The 21883-nt window shown below is 44.7% G+C and overlaps 3 protein-coding genes across 4 annotated transcripts in view; 2 read left to right on the top strand and 1 right to left on the bottom strand.

The window, feature by feature from the left end:
• The window catches only part of LOC126996249 (uncharacterized), an 88984-nt gene extending 82655 nt beyond the window's left edge, over positions 1–6329 (top strand). Inside the window, exon 3 of the mRNA XM_050856621.1 lies at positions 5806–6329. Within this exon, the coding sequence (XP_050712578.1) occupies positions 5806–5991 (186 nt within the window). The 3' untranslated portion in view covers positions 5992–6329. The remainder of the gene's footprint in view (positions 1–5805) is intronic.
• Positions 6330–10515: 4186 nt separating this feature from the next.
• LOC126996250 (probable NADH dehydrogenase [ubiquinone] 1 alpha subcomplex subunit 12) lies at positions 10516–15466 on the top strand. Its single transcript, XM_050856622.1, has 4 exons — positions 10516–10746; positions 12921–13003; positions 13355–13470; positions 14437–15466. Exons 1-4 carry the CDS (start codon positions 10652–10654, stop codon positions 14563–14565), a joined length of 423 nt encoding a protein of 140 aa, XP_050712579.1. The 5' UTR covers positions 10516–10651; the 3' UTR covers positions 14566–15466.
• A 210-nt stretch (positions 15467–15676) lies between these two features.
• LOC126996247 (harmonin-like) lies at positions 15677–21788 on the bottom strand. Of its 2 annotated transcripts, none has more exons than XM_050856617.1 (5): positions 20995–21788; positions 17483–17955; positions 17105–17231; positions 16716–16784; positions 15677–16369 (listed from the first exon to the last, which is right to left on the bottom strand). In XM_050856617.1, exons 2-5 carry the CDS (start codon positions 17871–17873, stop codon positions 16051–16053), a joined length of 906 nt encoding a protein of 301 aa, XP_050712574.1. In that variant the 5' UTR covers positions 17874–17955; positions 20995–21788; the 3' UTR covers positions 15677–16050. The 2 variants fall into 2 exon arrangements, with proteins under 2 accessions (XP_050712574.1, XP_050712575.1); XM_050856618.1 differs by having other exon boundaries at positions 17495–17955.
• Positions 21789–21883: the final 95 nt, after the last annotated feature.

Below are 21883 nucleotides of genomic sequence, written 5' to 3'. Positions count from 1 at the left end.
ACACACACACACACACACACACACACACACACACACACACACACACACACACACACACACACACACACACACACACACACACACACACACACACAGACGCACACACATACATACCAACACTATATATATATATATATATATATATATATATATATATATATATATATATATATATATATATATATATATATTTTGTGTAGAGAGAGAGAGAGAGAGAGAGAGAGAGAGAGAGAGAGAGAGAGAGAGAGAGAGAGAGAGAGAGAGAGAGAGAGAAGGGGGTTATCTTGTGCACACTAACATTTTACACTATCCACCATGCAAGTAGTAGTAGTAGGAGTAATAGTTGTAGTTATCGCCCTCCCTAAGCCGCCCCTTCCTCTCTCTAAGCCTCCTGCCTTGTATTTCCATTCCCCTCCTCCTCCTCCTCCTACTCCATCTCCTACTCCTCCTCCTCCATCTCCATCTCCTCCATCTCCTCCTCCTCTAAGCCTCAATCCACCGTCACCATCTGTTAGACTAAACCTTCCCTCGCTTCCTTAAACCAACAATAAATAAATAAAAGTAGAATTGATTGAACTTGATACCCGTGAATGTGTGTGTGTGTGTGTGTGAGAGAGAGAGAGAGAGAGAGAGAGAGAGAGAGAGAGAGAGAGAGAAGGTTCACAATATGATCTCTCTCTCTCTCTCTCTCTCTCTCTCTCTCTTCAAAGCAGATGGAGGAAAAATCTCTCCCCTCCTTCCTTTCCTTCCCATCCCTCCCTATTAGTTATTTTCTTCCGCTTCTTTCTCTCCCTCCTTCATTTCCTCCCCTTCTCTCCCTCCCTTTTTCTCGCTTCTCTCCCTCCCTTCCTTTTTCTCTCCCTTTATCTAACTAACCCTTTCCTTCTCTCCCACATTTTTCCTCCATTTCCCCTTCCCTTCTTCCTCCTCTCTCTTTTCCCCTCCTTCCCTTCATTAATTCCCTGCTTGTTTTCTCTTTTTTCCCCCTTCTTTCCTCCATTTTCTTCCCGACCTTCTTCCTCACTCCTTTTTTTGCTACCTGTTGCTTCTTTCTCCTCCATTTCTTTCCCCTCTCTCCTTCTTTTTCCTCTATTTCTTTCCCTCCTTTCTTTCATTTCCCTTCCTTTCCTTCTAAGGTCTTGGAACTTGAGGTTTCCTGGGCAAACCCAACGTAATGTGTTTTGAGGCTTTCTTTATGAAACACTAGTCTGTCTGTTCATGCGTGTGGCGAGGACATTGAGATCTCAGAAAATTGCACACACCTTGGTAGCGAAGTTCATAAAAACGGTAGTAGTAGAAGTAGTAGTAGTAGTAGTAGTAGTAGTAGTAGTAGTAGTAGTAATAGTAGTGGTAGTAGTAGTAGTAGTAGTAGTAGTAGTGCTGAATCTGCGGGGTTAGTATTAAAACAAATTCTCTCTCTCTCTCTCTCTCTCTGCCCATTCGCTCTATATATTGCTGGTAATTACAAGAGGGGGAGTATGTCTGTGTGTGTGTGTGTGTGTGTGTGTGTGTGTGTGTGTGTGTAATTATTCAAGTGTTTTAGAACGTGTCTTCCCTTCCCTCTAGTTGAAATAATTATAAGTAGGTCACTCGCCACGCCGCAGTTTCGCCTAGCTACAAGAAAATACGTACTGGAAATAAGGGAAAGAAAGAAGAGGAGGACGAGAAGGAGGAGGAGGAAGAAGAAGAAGAAGAAGAAGAAGAAGAAGAAGAAGAAGAAGAAGAAGAAGAAGAAGAATTGGAAATAATGTAGAAATAGTAGATTATTATTGATTGTAGTAGTAGTAGTAGTAGTAGTAACAGTAGTAGTAACAGTAGTAGTAGTAGTAGTAGTAGTAGTAGTAGTAAGAGTAGTAGGACTCGCTCAGAACGAGTATAAGGCGTTGTTCACACCTTTGTAGAAAGATGAAGACCCGGGTCCTCAAGTCCCTTGTGCTCCCTGTCGTGTGGCTGTGAGACATGGACATTGCATAAGAACTGACGAGGCGGATGTAATAAGTGTCTACGCAGAATCATGGAATATATACCGCTGGAATGGCGTTTTGTCAAACCGGCGACTACCTACTCCGTGAGACTGATTCGACTTACATTACCGCAGAGTCCGTCAGCGCCAACCCCGGCTATAGATACGGGCTCGTGGCACGCTGCCTAGAAGCCAACCTTCTTATCGGGTTGTCTCTGTAAGAGACAATTCGGAGTGGAGGAGGCCAAAGGGACGCCCTCAAAGTTCGTGGCTTGAGCAAGTCGATAAATCCTATGAGGAGTTATTTCGAATGAGAAGGGGGATTGCATGGAGACTTGCCCAGAGGGACCCCCAGACTTGGTGGATGCCCCATTGATTAATTGATTGAATAGTAATAGTCGCAGTACTAGGCAGGGGAGGGGTGTTGAGTGCTGTACCTGGAGCCACGGGGGTGAGGGGGAAGTCACCACGGGCAGGGGAGGGGTGTTGAGTGCTGTACCTGGAGCCGCGGGGGTGAGGGGGAAGTCAGCACGGGCAGGGGAGGGGTGCTGAGTGCTGAGCCTGAAGCCGCGGGGGTGAGGGGAAAGTCAGTACGGGCAGGGGAGGAGTGCTGAGCTTGAAGCCGCGGGGGTGATGGCAGCAGAGTCAGGCGAGGAAGGGGTGCTGAGTGCTGTGCTTGGAGCCGCGGGGTGACGGCAGCACAGAAAGCCGGGGAAGGGTGCTGAGTGCTGATCCCTCCTGCCCATGCGTCATTAGAGGCGAAAGTGAATTATCATAAATATGAGTTAAAGGAAAATAGATGATTGAATAATGATAATAATAATAATAGAATGTACACATATATACAGATAGATTAATGGATAGATAGATAGATAGATAGGTGGGGAGATACTTATCTAACTTAAATGAGATGTGGGGGGGCGTTAGAGAGAGAGAGAGAGAGAGAGAGAGAGAGAGAGAGAGAGAGAGAGAGAGAGAGAGAGGGAGGTGCATGGGGGTCAAGGAACGTGACTCCAGCAAAGACATGACCTAGTTTGACCTAGATTGGTGGGGAAAATGACCCCGGCCTAGGCCTATCCCTTACCATTACCGCTGCCAGAGGACCAAACCGTGACGTCATAGGCCTAGGCAGTGCGGGAGGGAGAGAGGGAGAGGCAGGAGAGGGGAGTGTAGGTAGAGAGGGAAGGGGAAAGGGAGAGGGAGAGAGAGAGAGAGAGAGAGAGAGAGAGAGAGAGAGAGAGAGAGAATTAATGAATGAATGAATGAAAACGAGTGAGAGAGAAAAAGACAGGAGGAGAGAGAGAGAGAGAGAGAGAGAGAGAGAGAGAGAGAGAGGAAGGGAGGGTTATTCACTGCTAGGTAAGATTAATCATACTTCGTTATCTCTTGTTTCTCTCTCTCTCTCTCTCTTATTTAAACACGTTTAGTACATTAGTACATGGCAATATTTTTCCTAAGCTAAAGTTCCCCCGTCCTGTGGGGAGCTATTCGAAAGCCTCTGCCGAGATAACATTTGTATTTTATACAATAATTTACAAGTGTTTACAATTATTTACAAGCGTTTACATTTTCGCTTTTACGGTGGGTGTAGGTGTAGCCACCTGTGGGAAGCAACCTCCATCTGCTGAGTGGACAGTTTTGTCACGTCCACATCAACAGTGAGGTTGTTCCACCACACCACCGCTGCGATGGAGAATGCACGTTGGTGGGTGCCTTGAACTTCCACGAGGGAGGTGTTGCTCAGCACCGTTCTCGTGCTGCGCTGCCACACACACACACACTCTCTCTCTCTCTCTCTCTCTCTCTCTCTCTCTCTTCGTCTAATTTAATTCCTTCTCCTTCCCCATCATCGCCTCTTCCTTTCCTCCTCAGTGACCTATTCTTTCCTCCTTTCCGCCATTCCAGTTCTCCTCCCCCTTCTGTTTTTTCTCCCTCCTCCCCTCCTTACCTTGTCTTCTCTCACTACCTCCCTCCCTATCTACTTTGCCTTCTCCGTCTCTCCCTTCTTCCTCAATGACCTCTCCTCTCCTCCATCTCTCCTCACTTCCCCCTGTTGTTTCTCTGCCTCCCTCCCTATCTCCTTACCTTGCCTTCTCTCCCAACCTCCCTCCCTATCTACTTTGCCTTCCCCGTCTCTCCTTTCCTCCTCAATGACCTCTCCTTCCCTCCCTCCTTTCCTCCTCCTCCCCTACGTCTTTTGCTTTCCGTTTCTCTCTCTCTCTCTCTCTCTCTCTCACCTCCCCCCCGTGCTTCCTCCCCCTCCTTCCCTCCCTGCCCACATTCATTTATTATTATTTTTTTAATTTCCCTTCTTTTCTCTCTCTCTCTCTCTCTCTCTCTCTCTCTCTCTCTCTCTCTTTTGCGTATCTTTTTTTCCTATTTATCTCCTCTCCTTCCCCTCCTCTCCCTCCCATACTTTTTCTACCTCCCTCTTCCCCTTCCTTGCTTTCTCTCCCTCTCTCTCCCCCTGTATCTACGTCTCTACTATACACCCAGTAACCTCTTGTCTGCCTTATCTTCCTCCTCTTCCTCCTTCTACCTATTTCCTTCCTTTAAAGCTGCCTGCTCTCTCTCTCTCTCTCTCTCTCTCTAGAGAGATCTGGACCATGTCTGTGTGGTCTGATTTTCTATGTAAATCTCTCTCTCTCTCTCTCTCACACACACACACACACACACATAGTTTTGCACACATCAGGCCCAGCCAATCCCCGCCCAGCCTGCTAAACCCTCCGCCAATCAGAGCTCAGCAGGCCTATGACGTCACACACCACCCCAGAGCACATCGGTGGTGAATGTGGAAGCGGCTCGACCAATTAGACCTCGCTAGGCCTATGACGTCAATGCCCTCCTAGCCAATGGCATGTCTTCCCGCTCATTGGTGACCTCATTCTATAGGGACTCGTTTTTTGCGTCTTAGGCCGGTGTGGGGGGGGAGGTTGGGCTGCGGGGGGGACTGGTGGTGGTGGTGATGATTATATTGTCATTATTATTATCGATTATTATTATTATCATTATTATTATTATTACCATTATTATTATCTATTGTAGTAGTAGTAGTAGTAGACAAGAAAGATGCTATTTCATCTTTATGCGTCTGTTGTTGTTGGTGGTGGTGATGGGGGTGGTTATGGTGATGGTGGTGGTGATAGGTTGATGTTAGTGAACCGTTCATGTGATGCAAACGTATTCATGTGATATTAAAAAAAAAGTACACCATGATAGCTTGTGTGTGTGTGTGTGTGTGTGTGTGTGTGTGTGTGTGTGCTACCAGGAAAAATAACGTAAAAAAAAGCAACAGGAAATAAAGTAAGTTAGAGTAATGGTCTTCATTTAGTGAGGAGTGGTTCGCCAGAACGGGCACAGAATGACGTATTCCCGCACGCCTCTCTACTCCCCCCCCCTCTAGGGTGTCGCTGACCGAGTATAGTATCATGGTAGCTTTGTTATTATTTGTTGATTGGTTGTTTTTTTCTGTTTTATGTGCATGTATATTTCTCCAGTATCGATCCCGCCAATCTGGTTTCACTGTAGCTATATTTGTCTAAGAAACAGCTGAAAATAGGCTTACAATAGATCTTAAAATACTGTAGTAAGTCGAAACTTCCTCAAAGAGTCTCCTTAAATTGACAGGAAGCTTTTGGTATTGAATCAGACACAAGGATGCTTCAGTTAAAGAAAAAAATTGTTGACACTTCACAGACACTGAGATACTTTGCAGAAACATCTCTTTGTAACAACTAACACACCCTAACAGGCAGTGCATGTAAAGGTGTCCCTCAACTTGACATTAAGTGTCTTTTTAGTGGTCCTCGCTCATGTGTTTAATCGGTTGTTTCTTCCAGGTGAGGCTGTCAGGTGCGGAGCCCAGCAGGTGTGGTGTCCCTCCTCAAGCGTGGCGTCAGGGTGGAGAGCGAGATACTCTCTCTTGCTCTCAGCAGTCACAGGAAAGAGTTCAGCCAGCCCGCATTCTTCAGGAGCAGTCTGTCATGCTGTTCCATTCTGTTCTGATGGAGAAGAGAAGATTGTAACTTATAATGGGTGAGTTGACTTGTAATAAACTTGATAACACTCCAATAGGTTTATTCATCAGATAATTCCTCTTACCCCAAGCAGACCGACAGCCTCAGATGCACTTTAGTATATAATAACTTAAACCTTATGGAAAGTAACACTTTGACAATTCAGAGTGAATATGTGTGGTGCTGCCTGATCAGCCATTACGATCTATTACCACCAAAAACTGTAAGAGATTTATAGCAATACAAATCATAATGTTGGTATGTATAAAATATTTCCTTAAAAATATCTTATTATGATTAAAAATCCTGTATTAGTAAGAAACTCACCAATAAAAACTTGGAAAACATGCGGAGAGCTTTGTAATACTTGGTGAATGGACAGAGTACTGGGAGGAGGAGGAGGAGGAGGAGAGCAGTAGATTGAGGTGTGCACGGCTGCAGACACACGTTCTAAAATATTGATGCAATGAAAGACTACAGTTTTATATACCAGACAAAGCTGGTCTGAAGAGAGAGGTGAGGGAGAAGAGAGGCTCTGGATCTGGATCTGGATTAATGATGCGCAGGGCACCCGTACAAGTGCATAACACGCATATAGGCAGTGACAGAGACAAGAGGTAGAGACGTACAGACAAAGGCACAAAAATAAGAGAGAGAGAGAGAGAGAGAGAGAGAGAGAGAGAGAGAGAGAGAGAGAGAGAGAGAGAGAGAGAGAGAGAGAGAGAGAGAGAACAAATTATATATAATAAATAATGGGGAGGCGGTGGCTGAGTGGTCAGCGTGCCAGTTCCACGTTCTAGAATGACGTAGGGTCGAATCCGTCGCTACATAAGAACATAGGGAAACTGTAAGAGGCCGGGTGGCCTACACAGGGCAGCTCCAGAATCACCCCCACTAGTCACGATGGGTGAGGTGTAGTTTCAGGGGTTACAGGTAGAGGCTTGATCCTCGTTTTACCGGCGGTACTAGGCACGCACCAGTACCCTGTCACCTTACTGCACCCACACCTCACTGCCACCTGTCGTCCTCGTCCATGTAGCTATCCAGTCTACTCTTAAAACAAGCTATCGTCCCTGCACTAACTATGTGATTGCTGAGTCTATTCCATTCCCCCACCACTCTATTACTAAACCAATGCTTGCCTATATCTCTCCTAAATCTATATTTTTCTAATTTAAATCCATTACTGCGAGTTCTATCCTGCTGGCTAATTCTCAGTACTTTACTTATATCGCCTTTGTTGTAACCCTTGACCCATTTGAATACTTCTATCAGATCTCCCCGCACTCTTCGTCTTTCTAGTGAATGTAAGTTTAGATGTTTCAGCCTATTTTGATATGGGAGGTTCCTCAGCCCCTGAATCATCTTGGCCATTCTCCTCTGAACTGATTCTAGCAAGTTGATGTCCATTCTGTAGTGTAGGCACCAAAACTGGACAGCATAATCTAAGTGTGGCTTAACTAACGCTAAATAGAGTCTGAGGATGACCTGTGCACTCCTGTTGGTTACCGTCCTGTTAATAAAGCCTAATACCCTGTTACCCCTATTCCTTGCACTAATACATTGCTTCCTTAGTTTTAGGTCAGAGTTCACTAACACTCCCAAATCCCTTTCACACTCAGACCTGCCTATCACTGTGGAGTCTAAACTATACCCGTGTAATGGGTTGCGTGTTCCTACACTAAGTACGCTACACTTGGTGATGTTAAAATTCATCTGCCATTTCTCTGACCAAGCTGACAGTTTGTTGAGATCCTCCTGCAGTGCTCTAGCATCCTCCCCTGTCCTAATAGTGCATCCTGTTTTGGTGTCATCTGCAAATTTACCTATGTCACTAGTTATCCCATTGTCTATGTCATTGATGTAGATAATGAATAAAAGCGGGCCTAAAAATGAACCTTGAGGAACCCCACTGGTCCCATTTGGATTTTTTACCGTTAATGGTAACCCTCTGTTTCCTGTCGCTAATCCACGCCTTAATCCAATCAAATACCTTCCCTCTTTAATAAGGGGTTGTGTGTTGGTTACATGAGAGAGAGAGGATCGAGTTAATGGTCTGGATCTCCATCTCCATCCATCCATCTGGGATTTTTCAGAAGAAGCCTTCATAGATAAGCACGGAGGGTCCTTGTGTTCCATGACCGTGCTCTGCTCCGCTTCCTTGTAACAACCGCTACAGGAACTAAATATACCGGCTCAGGGCAGGTCAAGGAGGGTGAGAGGCACGGCTGTAAGTATTCTGTGTATGCTAAGACAAACATGTGGTGTGGCTAAGACTCATGAGATGAGAGGCACGGCGGTAAGTCACTCACCTGGTTGGCTACCTCACCGTCGCAGATACCAGACAGTCAGTCGTATACACTATTATATGAGAAAATTATATACATGCTAATCCCAAGGTGCTTACAGGTCGAGGCTCACGAGATTAATTCACCGTTCAGCTAGCCTACACAGTATATTTATTTGTTGATCATAAATACTATACAACAGGCACACTCGATCAAGGCCTTGTATATAGGCACAATATTTTGATTCCCTGAAACAACACTTAAGTTTAGCCAAAGTTCCCTTTTTTTTCTGTCCAGTGTTCACCTTTCACACACACACACACACACACACACACCATTAACTCGATCCTCTCTCTCTCTCTCTCTCTCTCTCTCTCTCTCTCTCTCTCTCTCTCTCATGTAACCAACACACAACCCCTTATTAAACCCTTATATAACCCTTTATCAACCTATTCCCACCCTCAAGCACATGACCTCTGTCCTCGGCTCTCTTTTCAGCTCTCGCACGGTCAAAGCAACGAGGTCATAATATACTGTACAAGATATAGAGAAAATCAACAATGGGGGGCATACATCTCGTCCCCTCCAAGATAAGGGATGTGTATTTCCCAAGGTACGTGCGGTGCTGGTATAGTAGTAGTAGTGGTAGTAGTAGTAGTAATCAGCAACAGTATATAGTAGTAGTAGTAGTAGTCAAAAACTCTTATTAGTGTCATTATATCATTACAGACACACACACACACACGTACACACATTAGCTGTCAGTGTTATGTAAGGCGCTCACGTGGCTGTGTTTACTTCAACGAGGCGGCGTGCGGCACCTGCTGGTCCATCTATGCCCTGAAACGCCTTATCATGGCCCGGGGCTGGTAGCCTCTGGCCCCACAGCCTCCACACACACTCTGTCGCTGCAACAACTCGTGTTTAACATCATCTGGACGCTCAGCAAGGCTTATTCTGCGTGAAAACACGTGGAGTAGTACGGACTCACGGCGACTTAGCGAGTGTAAACCTCAGCCTGCGACATCACACCCTCCACCAGGGAGGTAGACAGGCGACTCTGCTCTTCCCGCACGCTGCACGCGCCCCTCCTTGCGTCTGAAACAAACGTCTAGTTAAGAGACACAGCCCCATGGCCCTACACCCAGCCACGGGGCCCCTCCGCCCCATGAAGGCGGGACAAAGTCACCCCTTCTGGTGTTGTCCGGCAGATTTGCCGAAGCGAGTCAGTGAAAATTACCATTACCAGGAGGTCTGTGTGGCGTGCTTTGGCGCAGGGGGCAGCACTTACCAGGCCGGCCAGGGGGATGACTCATGCCTCGGCCGTGACGTCACGGCCTGCAGCAGGGATTTAAAGGGCTATGGCAGGGCTGGTAGGCCCTCCCGCCCCCCGAGGCCTCGCTGGTCACTCTCTCCTGTGTGTATTCACAAAGCCTGGACCCACAGACCCAAGGGCCTGTCCCCCAGAGGCTTATCCTGGAGGGAAATCCCTGGCGTGACGTCACTCCGGGTACGAAAGTGAGAATGGCTGACGCAGCAGTGCAAGGGAGACTCAAGGAGTAGCAGAGGATTACGTGCTGGCCAGCGCCAGAACGGCCTAAATGTAGCGTTTTCACTGCTTACAGAAGCTGTAACACTTCACGTAGCGGTATTGTGGCAGGCATCGTGTGTGTTGGCCCTGCCTTGGCCCAGTGAGCCACGCCACAGCTCTGAACTGCGGCGTTTTGAGGCTCATTTTTTCTGTTCTGTAAGTGGACGCGACAGATTTTCAACGTATGCAGCAATGGCCCGCAGCCTTGCCCTCGTCTGTAGCGACAGGCCGGAGCAGGGCACAGCCTGGGAGTGTCCTGCAGCCAGCAGAAAAGACAGAACTGTTCTGGCAGCCACGTACTCGCCTTGGCGGACACCGTCCCGACCCGGAGTACAATTAACACCTCAGTTACTGGGAAGGATTCCAACACCTCCGGGGATGTACTCCCTTCAGAGAAGGGGGAGATATACAGTGATCTATGTATGGAAAATCCTGGAGGGCCTGGCGGCAAATGTGTGACACCTAGATCGGGGCGGCGATCGCTGCAGGGTGCACAACTCCTTAATCCTCGCACAGCGGAGCACGCCTTTTTAAGTGCCTGTAAAAGGAGATCTGGGACATAACTAAAATATCAGTGTACAGCATGAATGAAGCACGTACAGGCTGGACAAATTATGGCTCCCGCCCACCTCAGCTGTGCTAACGTCAATTTAAGCGCCAAGTAAGTAACAACAACCACCATTAGTTGCTCATCACCATCATCAGCTGTTCACCACCATCACCGTCACCGCCATCAGCTGTTCGCCATCGTCACCGCCATCAGCTGTTCACCACCGCCACCACCACCGCCATGGCCTCATATTTCGGTATTGACAAGATATTCAAGGCCTTGCGGATCATCAGGGACTACGGAGGCATCAGGGCTTCCCTTTACCAGCTGTACAGGTGAGGAAAAGCGTGTGGCTGGAAGGAAAAGGAGAAAAGTAAAGCGATTTCAGCCGTGCATCACAACTATGGCCTCTTCCCTCTCCCTCCTGTCTTCCTTCCCTTACTCCTGACGTATTTTCCTCTTTCCTTCCTTCCCTATGTCTTCTCCTCCCTCTCCCTCCTTCCTTCCTTCCCTCCTTTCCCTTACTCCGGATGTGTTTCCTTTTTCCTTCCTTCCCTATGTCCTCTTCCCTCTCCTTCCTTCCCTCCTCCTTTCCCTTACTCCTGACGTATTTTCTTTTTTCCTTCCTTCTCTATGTCTATTCCACCCCATCTTTCCTTTCTTCCTTCCCTCCTCCTTTCCCTTACTCCTGATGTGTTTTCTTTTTTCCTTCCTTCCCTGTCTTCTCCTCCCTCTCCCTCCTCCTTTCCCTTACTCCTGATGTGTTTTATTTTTTCCTTCCTTCCCTATGGCCTCTTCCCTCCTTTCCCTTACTCCTGACGTATTTTCTTTTTTCCTTCCCTATGTCTTCTCCTCCCTTCTTCCTTCCCTATTTATTTTCTTTCCTTCTTCCCTCCCTCCCTCCTCCTTTCCCAACGACTAGGGTTGCCACCTTGAGATCAGAAAAATATGGAACATCTCACTCTCCAATATGGAAAGAATCTGTATTTTAGGGGATGGGTGGCAACCCTAAAATTTCTGTAGCCTGCCCTGTCTTGAAAGTCGTTGCCTGCTGCTTGTAGAGGCAGGAGGAAGGGGGGCCGCGTATGTACTGCACACGTATTTCAGGACGACCCTTCACAAACAGATACCTAATTTTACGGCCTATTTTTTTGGATTAACTAAAAAATGCCATCACTACAGCTTTCAAATGCTGAATTTTATCTACTTGCCCATTCAAACACAAATACGGAACAAATGGCATTCCATATTGGTTTAAAATGGAACGCACCATTTCATTCTCCAATACGGAACGATTTGATATTTTTAACCCTACTCCTGACGTTTTTTTTTTTTCTTTCCCTCCTGCCATCCCTTTTCCTTCCATCTTGCCTTCCTTCCCTTTATATTTTCCTTCTTTCCCTCTTGCCCTCCCTAACTATATATTTTCCTTCCTTCTTCCCTCCCATCCCCCTGAGCTATGTTTCTCTCCCTCCCTCCTTCCTTCCTTCTATCTTTTCCTTCATTCTCTCTCTCCTGCCTTCCTTCCCTCTTATCTTTTCCTCCCATCTTCCTTCCCTTATCTTTTCCTCCCTTCCTCTTACCATCATTCTTTCACTTCTGCCTTCCTTCCTATCTTCTTTCCTTCCTATCCTCCTCCTCTCCTTGGCTAATATGGGATTGAGGATAGCCATCTTTCATGAGGGTAATACTGATATTATGTGTTGTATCTTATTTCTGGGAATGCATTGCAGTAACTAATGACTTCCAGAAAATTAGAACTTCAAACTGTTGGTGTATGAAGTTAGTGAGTGCAGTCTAGCACATCATATATTTGCAGCGAGGGGCATCAGGTTAGGTTAGATAAAGTTAGGTTAGGATTGGCTTAGTATACACTGCTGCTGATAGTTATGGGTCAAAATACATCACTGTTCTACTCAAATTACTCAGATCTAGTAAAAAAAATGCAGTTCTGCGCATCTTGTCACCAATAGCCCACTCAAAAACAAAAGAGCCCACTCGAAGACAAAATAGCCCACTTGAAGACTAAATACCCCACTCGAAGACAATATAGCCCACTCCAAGACAAAATAGCCCACTTGAAGACAAAATAGCCCACTCGAAGACAAAATACCTTACTCGAAGACAAAATAGCCCACTCGAAGACAAAATAGCCCACTCCAAGACAAAATAGCCCACTCCAAGATAAAATACCCCACTCCAAGACAACATATCCCACTCCAAGACAAAATAATCCACTCAAAAACAAAATACCCCACTCGAAGACAACATAGCCCACTCGAAGACAAAATAGCCCACTCGAAGACAAAATAGCCCACTCCAAGACAAAATACCCCACTCAAAGACAACATAGCCCACTCCAAGACAAAATAGCCCACTCAAAAACAAAATAGCCCACTTGAAAAAAAAAAAAACATTTAAAAACAAAGAAGCCCACACATTATTATCATCATTGTTGCTATTTCAGGAAAGTAGCTTGGTGTGTAGTAATTCTTGACTTTCCCTGCAGGGTGGATGACCTCAAGGATGGATCCCTCGTTGGGGAGGACGCGCTGGGCAACAAATACTACGAGAACAAGCAGCTGACTTTAGGTGGGTGGTTATGAGGGTTATGTTATGATTTTTTAACCACTCTGCTGCGATTGGCATGGATTTCACCTTCACTGGTAGCCTGGTAACATATATACTCCCAGGACTTTCTTTTGCCTCTGTGGTGGATAGTGGAGTGTTTCCCATGTGGTATTGGTATGCTGGATATCCTCTCTTAAGGTGCATGACTTTACATTTTCCTTCATTGAATTGTGCTCCACTCTGTAGCTTGGTGAGGCCTTCTTGTAGGAAATTCACAGTCAAGGGGTTAAAAGATTTGATTTGAATTTTTGCAAGGATGGATAAGGAAACCGAGTATAACACCACAATCACCACCACCATTCTCCCTTGCAGGCCGTAACCGCTGGGTTGTCTACCACCCGAGTGTTGGTACTGACTACGATGCATCCATGGTGACGGCGGAGTGGTACGGTTGGCTGCACCACAAGACTGACCAGCCCCCCACAGAGGTAGGAAGAGGGCAGGGATGGCTTAGGGAGAGGAAGCTTGTAAGGATTGGAAGGGAAAAATGCCTGATAGGGAGAGGAAGCTGTAAGGAATGGAAGGGAAAAATGCCTGTTAGGGAGAAGAAGCTGTAAGGATTGGAAGGGAAAAATGCCTGATAGGGAGAGGAAACTGTAAGGAATGGAAGGGAAAAATACCTGTTAGGGAGAGGAAGCTGTAAGGATTGGAAGGGAAAAATGCCTGTTAGGAAGAGGAAGCTGTAAGGATTGGAAGGGAAAAATGCGTTAGGTAGAGGAAGCTGTAAGGATTGAAAGGGAAAAATGCCTGTTAGGGAGAGGAAGCTGTAATGCTTGGAAGGGAAAAATGCCTTGTGTAGTGGTATAGACACTTTAAATGAGGCAGCTGGATAGGCTTACATGGAGGAGAAATGGTTGAGGAATGACTTTAATGGTAATTGAAGGCAAGCTCCCTGGTGGACAATGTTATACCTTTTAAGGGAGTGAAGAAAGACTTACTACATAAAGAAAAAGTACAAAATGATGGTGGAAAATGAGCAAAAAGCATGAAATGGAAGTTACTGAAGACAAAAATATTGATGCTGGAGGGAATAATAATAATAGGTGGATCATCTTTAGTGAGTAAAAGAAGAGGAGAGAAAGAATTGTATATATACACTCAAGGATATAAGAAGATTATAAGAGGCCAGTCAGTCCACACACATTAGCTCTTGACAATTAGTTATTTACTATGTGCTTGCTCCATCTGTAAGTGTAGCGAACATCCATTTGAAACATTCACTCATATTTGCATAACATTTTTTTTTTTTTTACAGTAAAGGAAACAGCTCAAGGGCAAAAAAAGGAAACAATAATGGAAAAAAAAAATAGCTCACAAATCTGTCCACTGTATACCCTATTCATGAACCAGCTTGCCGCTGTCTCCCTCCTGATGATGATGCTGTTGTGTTGCAGGTGCCTCCAACGGCCTATGCCTGGCAGAGTGGGCACCAGGAGAACGTGACGGGAACTGCAGACGCCTACACCCCATACAGCACCACCAGGCCCAAGGTGGAGGCCTGGACCCCACCCAGGACAGTGTAAGACACCTCTCCATCCCTCACAGACTCATATCCATCTGTCCATCTCCTCAGGCTTAGTAGTTAGGGCTGGTTGGCTGTCGTCTGCAGAGGTGTGTCACCCAGGCTCTCTCATTGTCCCAGTGGTCAAGGCTGGCCGTCCACTGATCCATGATCCTTGTCCATCACTGAAAACTTAAACATGTGGAAGAAGGCCAAGGAACATCCATTGATCCTAGCACAGCTGTGGCTATTGCAGTAATATTAACACTTGTCTTCCCTCTAATATCACCCCTCCTCAAAGGTTCAGTAATCACCACTTTAAAACTTGCTTGATGTACACTAAATACTATGCCCAATAGCTGAGTAGGTTGATCTTAAAGACTAATTATAAGCACAGCCAATACTATGCCACTGACACAGCTGTGGGTGCATGTGAGGACAAGCATCACAGGTCGTGGACAATTGGATGCCCAGTCTAACAATGGCAGGAAGAGGGAGAGCTTCATTCTTAGCTCTTTCCATGAAAATGAATTGAAAGAGTATAGCTGGATATTTCTTGTGAAGAGTAGCCACCTGTTTTGCTTTAGGGAAGAAGTTCACCACTCAGATTCTGGTGATGGAGTCAGAAATCATGCAGACTTATGAGCTGTTGACCACTCACTGTATTAAAGGTACAAAGGAAGGGGGTGATGAACCAAGTGATTGACTCCCACAAAAATACCTAACGTGTGTGTGTGTGTACTGGAGAAATTAAACACTCTGGAATGGTGTGGTAGCCAGAAATGGTGCAGAAGTGGGATTTGTAGGGCCAGATATTGTTAAAAGTAAAACCAAAGTCATTGAGGTCTGTAGGAAGCTGGGTCATCACAATAGGAAAATAAGTGTGTAAATATGTACATTGAAAATAAAATTGTAATAACTTTTCAGCTTGCTTATATATGCACATGTGTGTGGATGTGGTGATCGGATAGCTGCAGTGTTGGGTCCAGGGGTGGGTGAAGAGAGGCTTGGGGGAGGGCTTCCTGGCTGCAAAAGAGGGCTCAGGTTCTACCAGAAGAGAGGGAGAATTTATTGTGTTGCTGTCGTTGCTGACGTGGGCGGCTGATGTTAATGGATTGAGACTATCCACCACACTATTTCATAATCTTTACTCATTATTTTTAATGGATATACATACATTGGAGGGAGAAACTTTAATTAATAAGGAAGTGTTGGCTCACATAATCTGGCAACTATTACAAATAAAATAATGTATTTGGACATCATCCATTCAACCAATCAGGTAGCAGGAAACTTTCCATGGGAATAGGACACCTCTGCGGGCAAATGCATTTTTGCCTCAATAAATAAAGGATTATGTCATGGCTTGACACCTCTTTTAGAAGGTGACTGATTTTACAGATTTTCTATTATGCAAGTATATCACATTAGTAATTAGCTTTTATACCAAGTTGTTTCTACATGGGATCTGTCTATAAAACAGTACAGTAAAAGACATGTTTTTGAACTATTCTGTATATTTGTTACAATTAAGCTTTTTGCTCAAAAGTGCCTTGTACTCCACATCAGCCTCATAGGCCCTCTTCTGGGCCAGCAAACGCTCCACGTCTGCCTCGTGGACCCGCTTCTGGGCCCTCACACACTCAACTTTGGCTCGCAAAATTGCAAGCTCTAGTTTTCTTTTCTCTGCCTCAAATGTTGGGTCAGGATCAGTGGGTGGTGGTGGTGGGGGCAGGGCAGCTGGCAGGTTGCTGCTGCTGCTGCTGTCATCCTCAGCATGAAGGGCAGCCTCTGATGGGATGCTGGCTTCTTGGGGTGACTCAACGCTGAAACAAAGAAGACACAAATGGAAACTGTGAGGAAAGGGAAAGGCTGAAAAAGAAACCTGCACCTTTATGGATGTTCCTCTGTTTCTCCCATTCAATGAACCTCAGATGGAATTTGGCCTGACCATCCTACACCTTAAGGCACCCCATGAAGCTGGAAAAACTGATCCACATGCCTTGTGAGGAGAGTTTGATGGATGAAATAAATAACGTTGAGAACAAAGTATGTAATATTTCTAAAGATAAACATTTACCCATAACAGCCTTTTGCATGATGATGTGTGAATACTTTAATCTTACAAACAGAATGTTTTAAATACTTCCTGAATAGGTTCATAATACTAACCAGAACTGCAGTGGTAGTGGGTCATACACAGCACATGTAGAGGTGCTGTCCACCTTCTCTGGAAATTCACTGAAACACACACAAAAATGGTTAACATAGTGACAGCATGGATGCAAGCATTGCTAGGCACCAAACTGTGAAGTTGTTATGTTACTCTAATGTTTTTGCTAGTCCCATGGCTTTGATTATTAGTTAGGAAACCTGGAACTGTTTCTATCCTGCCACTAGACTTGAAATTGCTAGTTGAAAAATGCTAGTCGCAGGAACCCACTGTATATATTATTGGTGAGGTAACATGTAAAGCCATGATTAACTAAGGAAAAAATACATAACAAAACCCTGAGGAGAGATTGTACCTATTAAGGTGGTTCAAGTAACATTTTACTCACTGAACCTGAAGCCTGATAGCATCCAGATGCAGAGGGAGACCCAAGATGCTTTCAGTACTTTGGTCCAAAAAGGCCTTCACTGCCAAAGCCACCTCAGACAGCTGCTCTTTGGGAGGAGGGTTACCATCTGAAAGATTAAACAACTACATGAGTTACTGCATGTGACCAAAGGGGTTCTGAAGTGTGCTGATTTGATTTCCACTCTCAGAATTGTGGAACTTTACCCCTCCCACTGATAACTTAAGAGGCCCCAAAGATGAGTATTGACCAGGTTTTGTTGTTCTAGTGTCTATATTATTTATACACTAGTGTTTATTAACAAAATACTGTATGTCAAAATAATCAAAATATGGGCATGCGCTTGCTCTTAACAATGACCAAGTTTCTTGCCTGCTCGATGCATGGCCTTCCTGTATTGTTTCAGCTCCTCCTTCCCTTGTCCTTTTAGGCCCCACCACTTCTTTTCAACCTCCACAACGTCTCTCACCACGTCAGGAAAGGCTACATTTATTTCCTGGGTGATGGTCCTCCAGACCTCGGTCTTCTGCCTTGCTGTTGCACATTCATCCATACCTTTGCCCCCAATAACCTTCCTGTGTTTGACGACAAGGTTCAGGAGGAGAAGGGAGGCCTCCTTCTTCCAGTTGGCTTTCCTTCTGTAAGGCTTGCGCTGGGATCTTGAGGGTGCCGGCACAGCAGCAGGCACGCTTGGTATCCCCTCCACATTGCTGGTGTTTAAGGGCTGGGAGGTGACGTCCTGCGAGATCATGGTCTTGGTTCAGAAGCTAGTCACACCATTAGGCGGTGACTACAGCCTTTATAATGGCTGCCATGTCATCAGTTCCTGCAGGCTGCAAGTTATTTAATACAAGGTTAAAGATGTATTAAAAGCTTCTTTTACTGTTATGCTTTTAACTTATTTTTATATCAACGAAGTTCGATCTCGCGCAATTGTCACGTAATTAATGACCACAGGTTTTTGTCTTCAGCAAAATGTCAATAAAAAGACCTCTTGAAATTCCCTAACTAATAAATGGATGCTATGGAAATCAGAAAAAATCTATGGTCCCTCGTTCTCCTTCGAACTGCTGAATGCTGGAGCAATTCAGTGCAGTGTGCACATTTCCCATCATTACAGTATACATAACTACCATATTTTTTAAGGAATCAGTGTGCCTTGTGTGACAAAAGGAACCACTCAGCTAGACTATGGCTATTTGCTAGCTGGTTATAAAGAGCCCTCTGCTCCACCAACCTGAGTTAACAGACAATGTAAAGGCAGCGGGTCTCCCGTCCTGGGCTATCTGCAGTTACAGCAACAGCAGGAAGTAACTCTTCCTCCTCCTGCTCTTACCTTGCAGGCTGCACCTAACTGCCTTGGTCCCCTTTTTTTTTAAAAAAGCTTCTTATATCCATAGCCTCAGACTCAGGTCTTGCTCTCTACTACCAATCAACAAGCTCTCGCTCACACGTGTGCGCGGGCTGGGATGCAAAGTTCCCAAGTCCGTATGGGTAAGTGGTGCCTGGCTTCCGCAGCTAATCATCACTGTTCCAACTCGTGATGTCTCATGTGGGCGGAGCTCAGGAGACCGCTAGAGATTAAAATATTTTGTCTTCCAAAACAAGACTATCGTAATATATATGCATATATTAGGGAAGCACAAATAATAATATTGAATTCGGCCCTGATTACACCTAGTTACCAGTATTACGCAAAAATTAATCTCAATATAACTATTATTCTGAGGGCTTCTTTCTCCTTTTCCTCTTCCTCCGCTTCCTGTGTTCTAACTTATTGTGACAGGAAGTGAGATAGTTCCCAGATGTGTGATATCTGACTTTAGCCTTACAGGACAGAGGTTCCTATGACGTTACACAGGAGAGATGGATTTCCTAAGTCATTTTATCAACGGAAATTCACGTTCGTTGGGAATATGGCGGGCAAGGCGGCGTTTACGAGCTTTAGGCCTCATGAAAACCGCAAGTGGAGAGAGGCACGTATGCACAGCCCACCCGTACACGGGCAGCAGGGGAACTTGGACAACAAGGAAGTCATAGTGAGCACAGTCATGGGACTTGGATCCACAGAAATTGCACGAATATTGGTAATTTGTGATGAAATGAGATAAAAATTAGTTAACATGTAGCTGGGATGTGGTGTTAAGTTAAGGAGGGAAGGAAATGTACCTGAACTAAAGTTTCAAAGTATGATGAACCTTCATGCAGCCAATGAATAAAGTTTAATACATGTGGTCTATATTTTATCCTGTGTGGGCATTTTTTCAATTAACTTTATAGCTCCTATCAGTGGGTGGAAAATGATCTCATCTGTTCTGCTGAGCCTGCCTCGCCGTTATATCCATCTGCTGCTGTTTTGATCTTCGCACAGAGAGAACGAAGTTGAATGTATGTATGTATGTACATATATATATATATATATATATATATATATATATGTATATATATATATATATATATATATATATATATATATATATATATATATATATATATATATATATATAGATAGATATAGATATAGATATAGATATAGATATAGATATATATATATAGATATATTATCATTAGTAACTATAAACTTGTTTAGGATGTTTGTATGTTTAAGGTAAATCAACTATATGTTATTATTTGTGCTTCCTTAATATATGCATTTCTCACGTCCCTTCCTTTCCTTTCTCATGTTACTCTAGCCTTGCTTCGTAATACACAAGTTTCTCCATAAAAAAAAGATATCATGTCCTCATATGTGCATATTCCTGACGAACGTGAACTTCCGTTGATAAAATGAGAGGAAATCCAATTCTCCTGTGTAACGTCACAGGAACCTCTGTCCTGTAAGGCTAAAGTCAGATATCACACATCTGGGAACTATCTCATTTCCTGCCATGATAAGTTAGAACACAGGAAGCAGAGAGAGAGGAAAAGAAGGAAAAAGAAGTCCTCAGAATAATAGTTATAATGAGATTATTTTTTTGCGTAATAATACTGGTAACTAAGTGTAATCAGAACCGAATTTAAGATTATTATTTGTGCTTCCCTAATATATGCCTTTATATTGCGATATAGTCTTGTTTTGGAGGACAAAATATTTTAATCTTTAGCGGTCTCCTAAGCTCTGCCCACATGAGACATCACGAGCTGGAACAGCGATGATTGGCTGTTGGCTGTGGGAAGTCAGGCACCACATACCTGTACAGACTTGGGAAATATGGGGCTGGGATACGCACCTTGGCTGGTGCCTGGCACCACTGCCTGACTGATGGCCAACTGGCGAGTGGCTGTGAATACGTGATACGAACGTGAACTGGACGGGATCAAACTGTATGATCTACGTATGAGATCTATCAAATCTAATTGCTAGTACTATCATTCAAAGAACAGATCAATCAGGTGGTGAGAACAGCAGGCTACCATCTGAGAAATATTGCATTTGTCAAGAAATACCTGGATTATAAGACTATGAAGATGCTTATATATATATATATATATATATATATATATATATATATATATATATATATATATATATATATATATATATATATATATATATATATATATATATATATATATATATATATATATATATATATATATATATATATATATAATCATGTAACTAGTAAGCTGGATTATTGTAACTCACTTTATTATGGACTTCCTAAATATCTGCTGAAGAAACTACTTGCTATGAACAGAGCTGCAAGGCTAATAAAGGGTCTGCCTCCCCCCCGTGAGAGAATAAGCTATTCTTAAAAAAAAAATTTGAGATCCAGGGCTACTCATAAAACATTTGGGGCAATAGCCCCGAAGGCCCAGGCCTAACTACACCACTGGTAAGAAATCACAATTTAAGGTAACAACCCTACCCCCTGGCGTGGCTGGTGGGTGGGCAGCTGTCCTCGGGAAGGCACAGGAGGTGAGGTGCTGGCTGGACACCTTCTTCCGTATTTTAGAGGGCTGGTTAGGCCATGGGACCACGACCTCTATAGCCCCAAAGTTGCTAGTGGCTGTTGTTGTTATGTAGATGTATCCCTGCTGAAGTAGTTGACAGCTGGACACCCGATGCCAAACACTGGACTCAGCATCACGGAGACTCGATCTTCTTATTCGTGATGTCTTAAGGGGCTGTCAAGCTGACCGGACTCCTGCAGGAAGGTCCTTGTACACTTCAGCAGGGCTTGAGGGTGGGTGTCACTGGTCAGCTTCTTTTGACATGTAACGCTTTGTATCGCTTCTTGGGTCCTCCTCTCGGGCCTCTCTTCTTATTATTCACACACCTTCCTTTCCAATAGTACGTAACTGATCCCCTAGAGTTGGCCTGGGGATGAGGAGGCTGATAAGGGTTGCTGTGAGGAGGGAGAGGAATCTTGGGCGCCATAAAAGAGGCCGACGCAACAGAGAGAAAAACAGCGTCCCTAACCACTTCAAGGGGAACAACAAGTACATAAATTCTCTCTAATAAACATATAAACGAAAGAAATCCGTCATGCTTCCTTCCCCTGCACCAAATCCTTGCATAACGAGACAGACCGAGGTGACAGCCAGGGGAAGAAAAGAACAGGAGGTATAGAAGTGTTGAGAAGAAGGACCTAAAAAGCGATACAAAGCGGAAAAAGTCAAATAAAGAAGAAGGAGAAGGAGGAGGAGGCTGGGAAGGGATGCTGTGGAGGGAGAGGAATCTTGGGGGCCGTAAAAGAGCCCGACGCAACAGAGAGAAAAACATCATCCCTAACCACTCCAAGGGGAACAAGAAGT

The sequence above is a fragment of the Eriocheir sinensis genome, chromosome 9, assembly GCF_024679095.1.
Source record: "Eriocheir sinensis breed Jianghai 21 chromosome 9, ASM2467909v1, whole genome shotgun sequence".
Taxonomy (NCBI): Eukaryota; Metazoa; Arthropoda; class Malacostraca; order Decapoda; family Varunidae; genus Eriocheir; species Eriocheir sinensis.
This window is presented reverse-complemented; position numbering and strand designations above follow the sequence as displayed.

Coding starts and splice junctions, on each gene's coding strand:
- LOC126996250 (XM_050856622.1), top strand. CDS start 10,652: ATGGCCTCATATTTCGGTATTGACAAGATATTCAAGGCCTTGCGGATC. Junction 13,004..13,354: donor GAACAAGCAGCTGACTTTAG/GTGGGTGGTTAT, acceptor TCTCCCTTGCAG/GCCGTAACCGCTGGGTTGTC. Junction 13,471..14,436: donor CTGACCAGCCCCCCACAGAG/GTAGGAAGAGGG, acceptor GTTGTGTTGCAG/GTGCCTCCAACGGCCTATGC.
- LOC126996247 (XM_050856617.1), bottom strand. CDS start 17,873: ATGATCTCGCAGGACGTCACCTCCCAGCCCTTAAACACCAGCAATGTG. Junction 16,785..17,104: donor GCTATCAGGCTTCAGGTTCA/GTGAGTAAAATG, acceptor TGTGTGTTTCAG/TGAATTTCCAGAGAAGGTGG. Junction 16,370..16,715: donor CCACTACCACTGCAGTTCTG/GTTAGTATTATG, acceptor TCTTTGTTTCAG/CGTTGAGTCACCCCAAGAAG.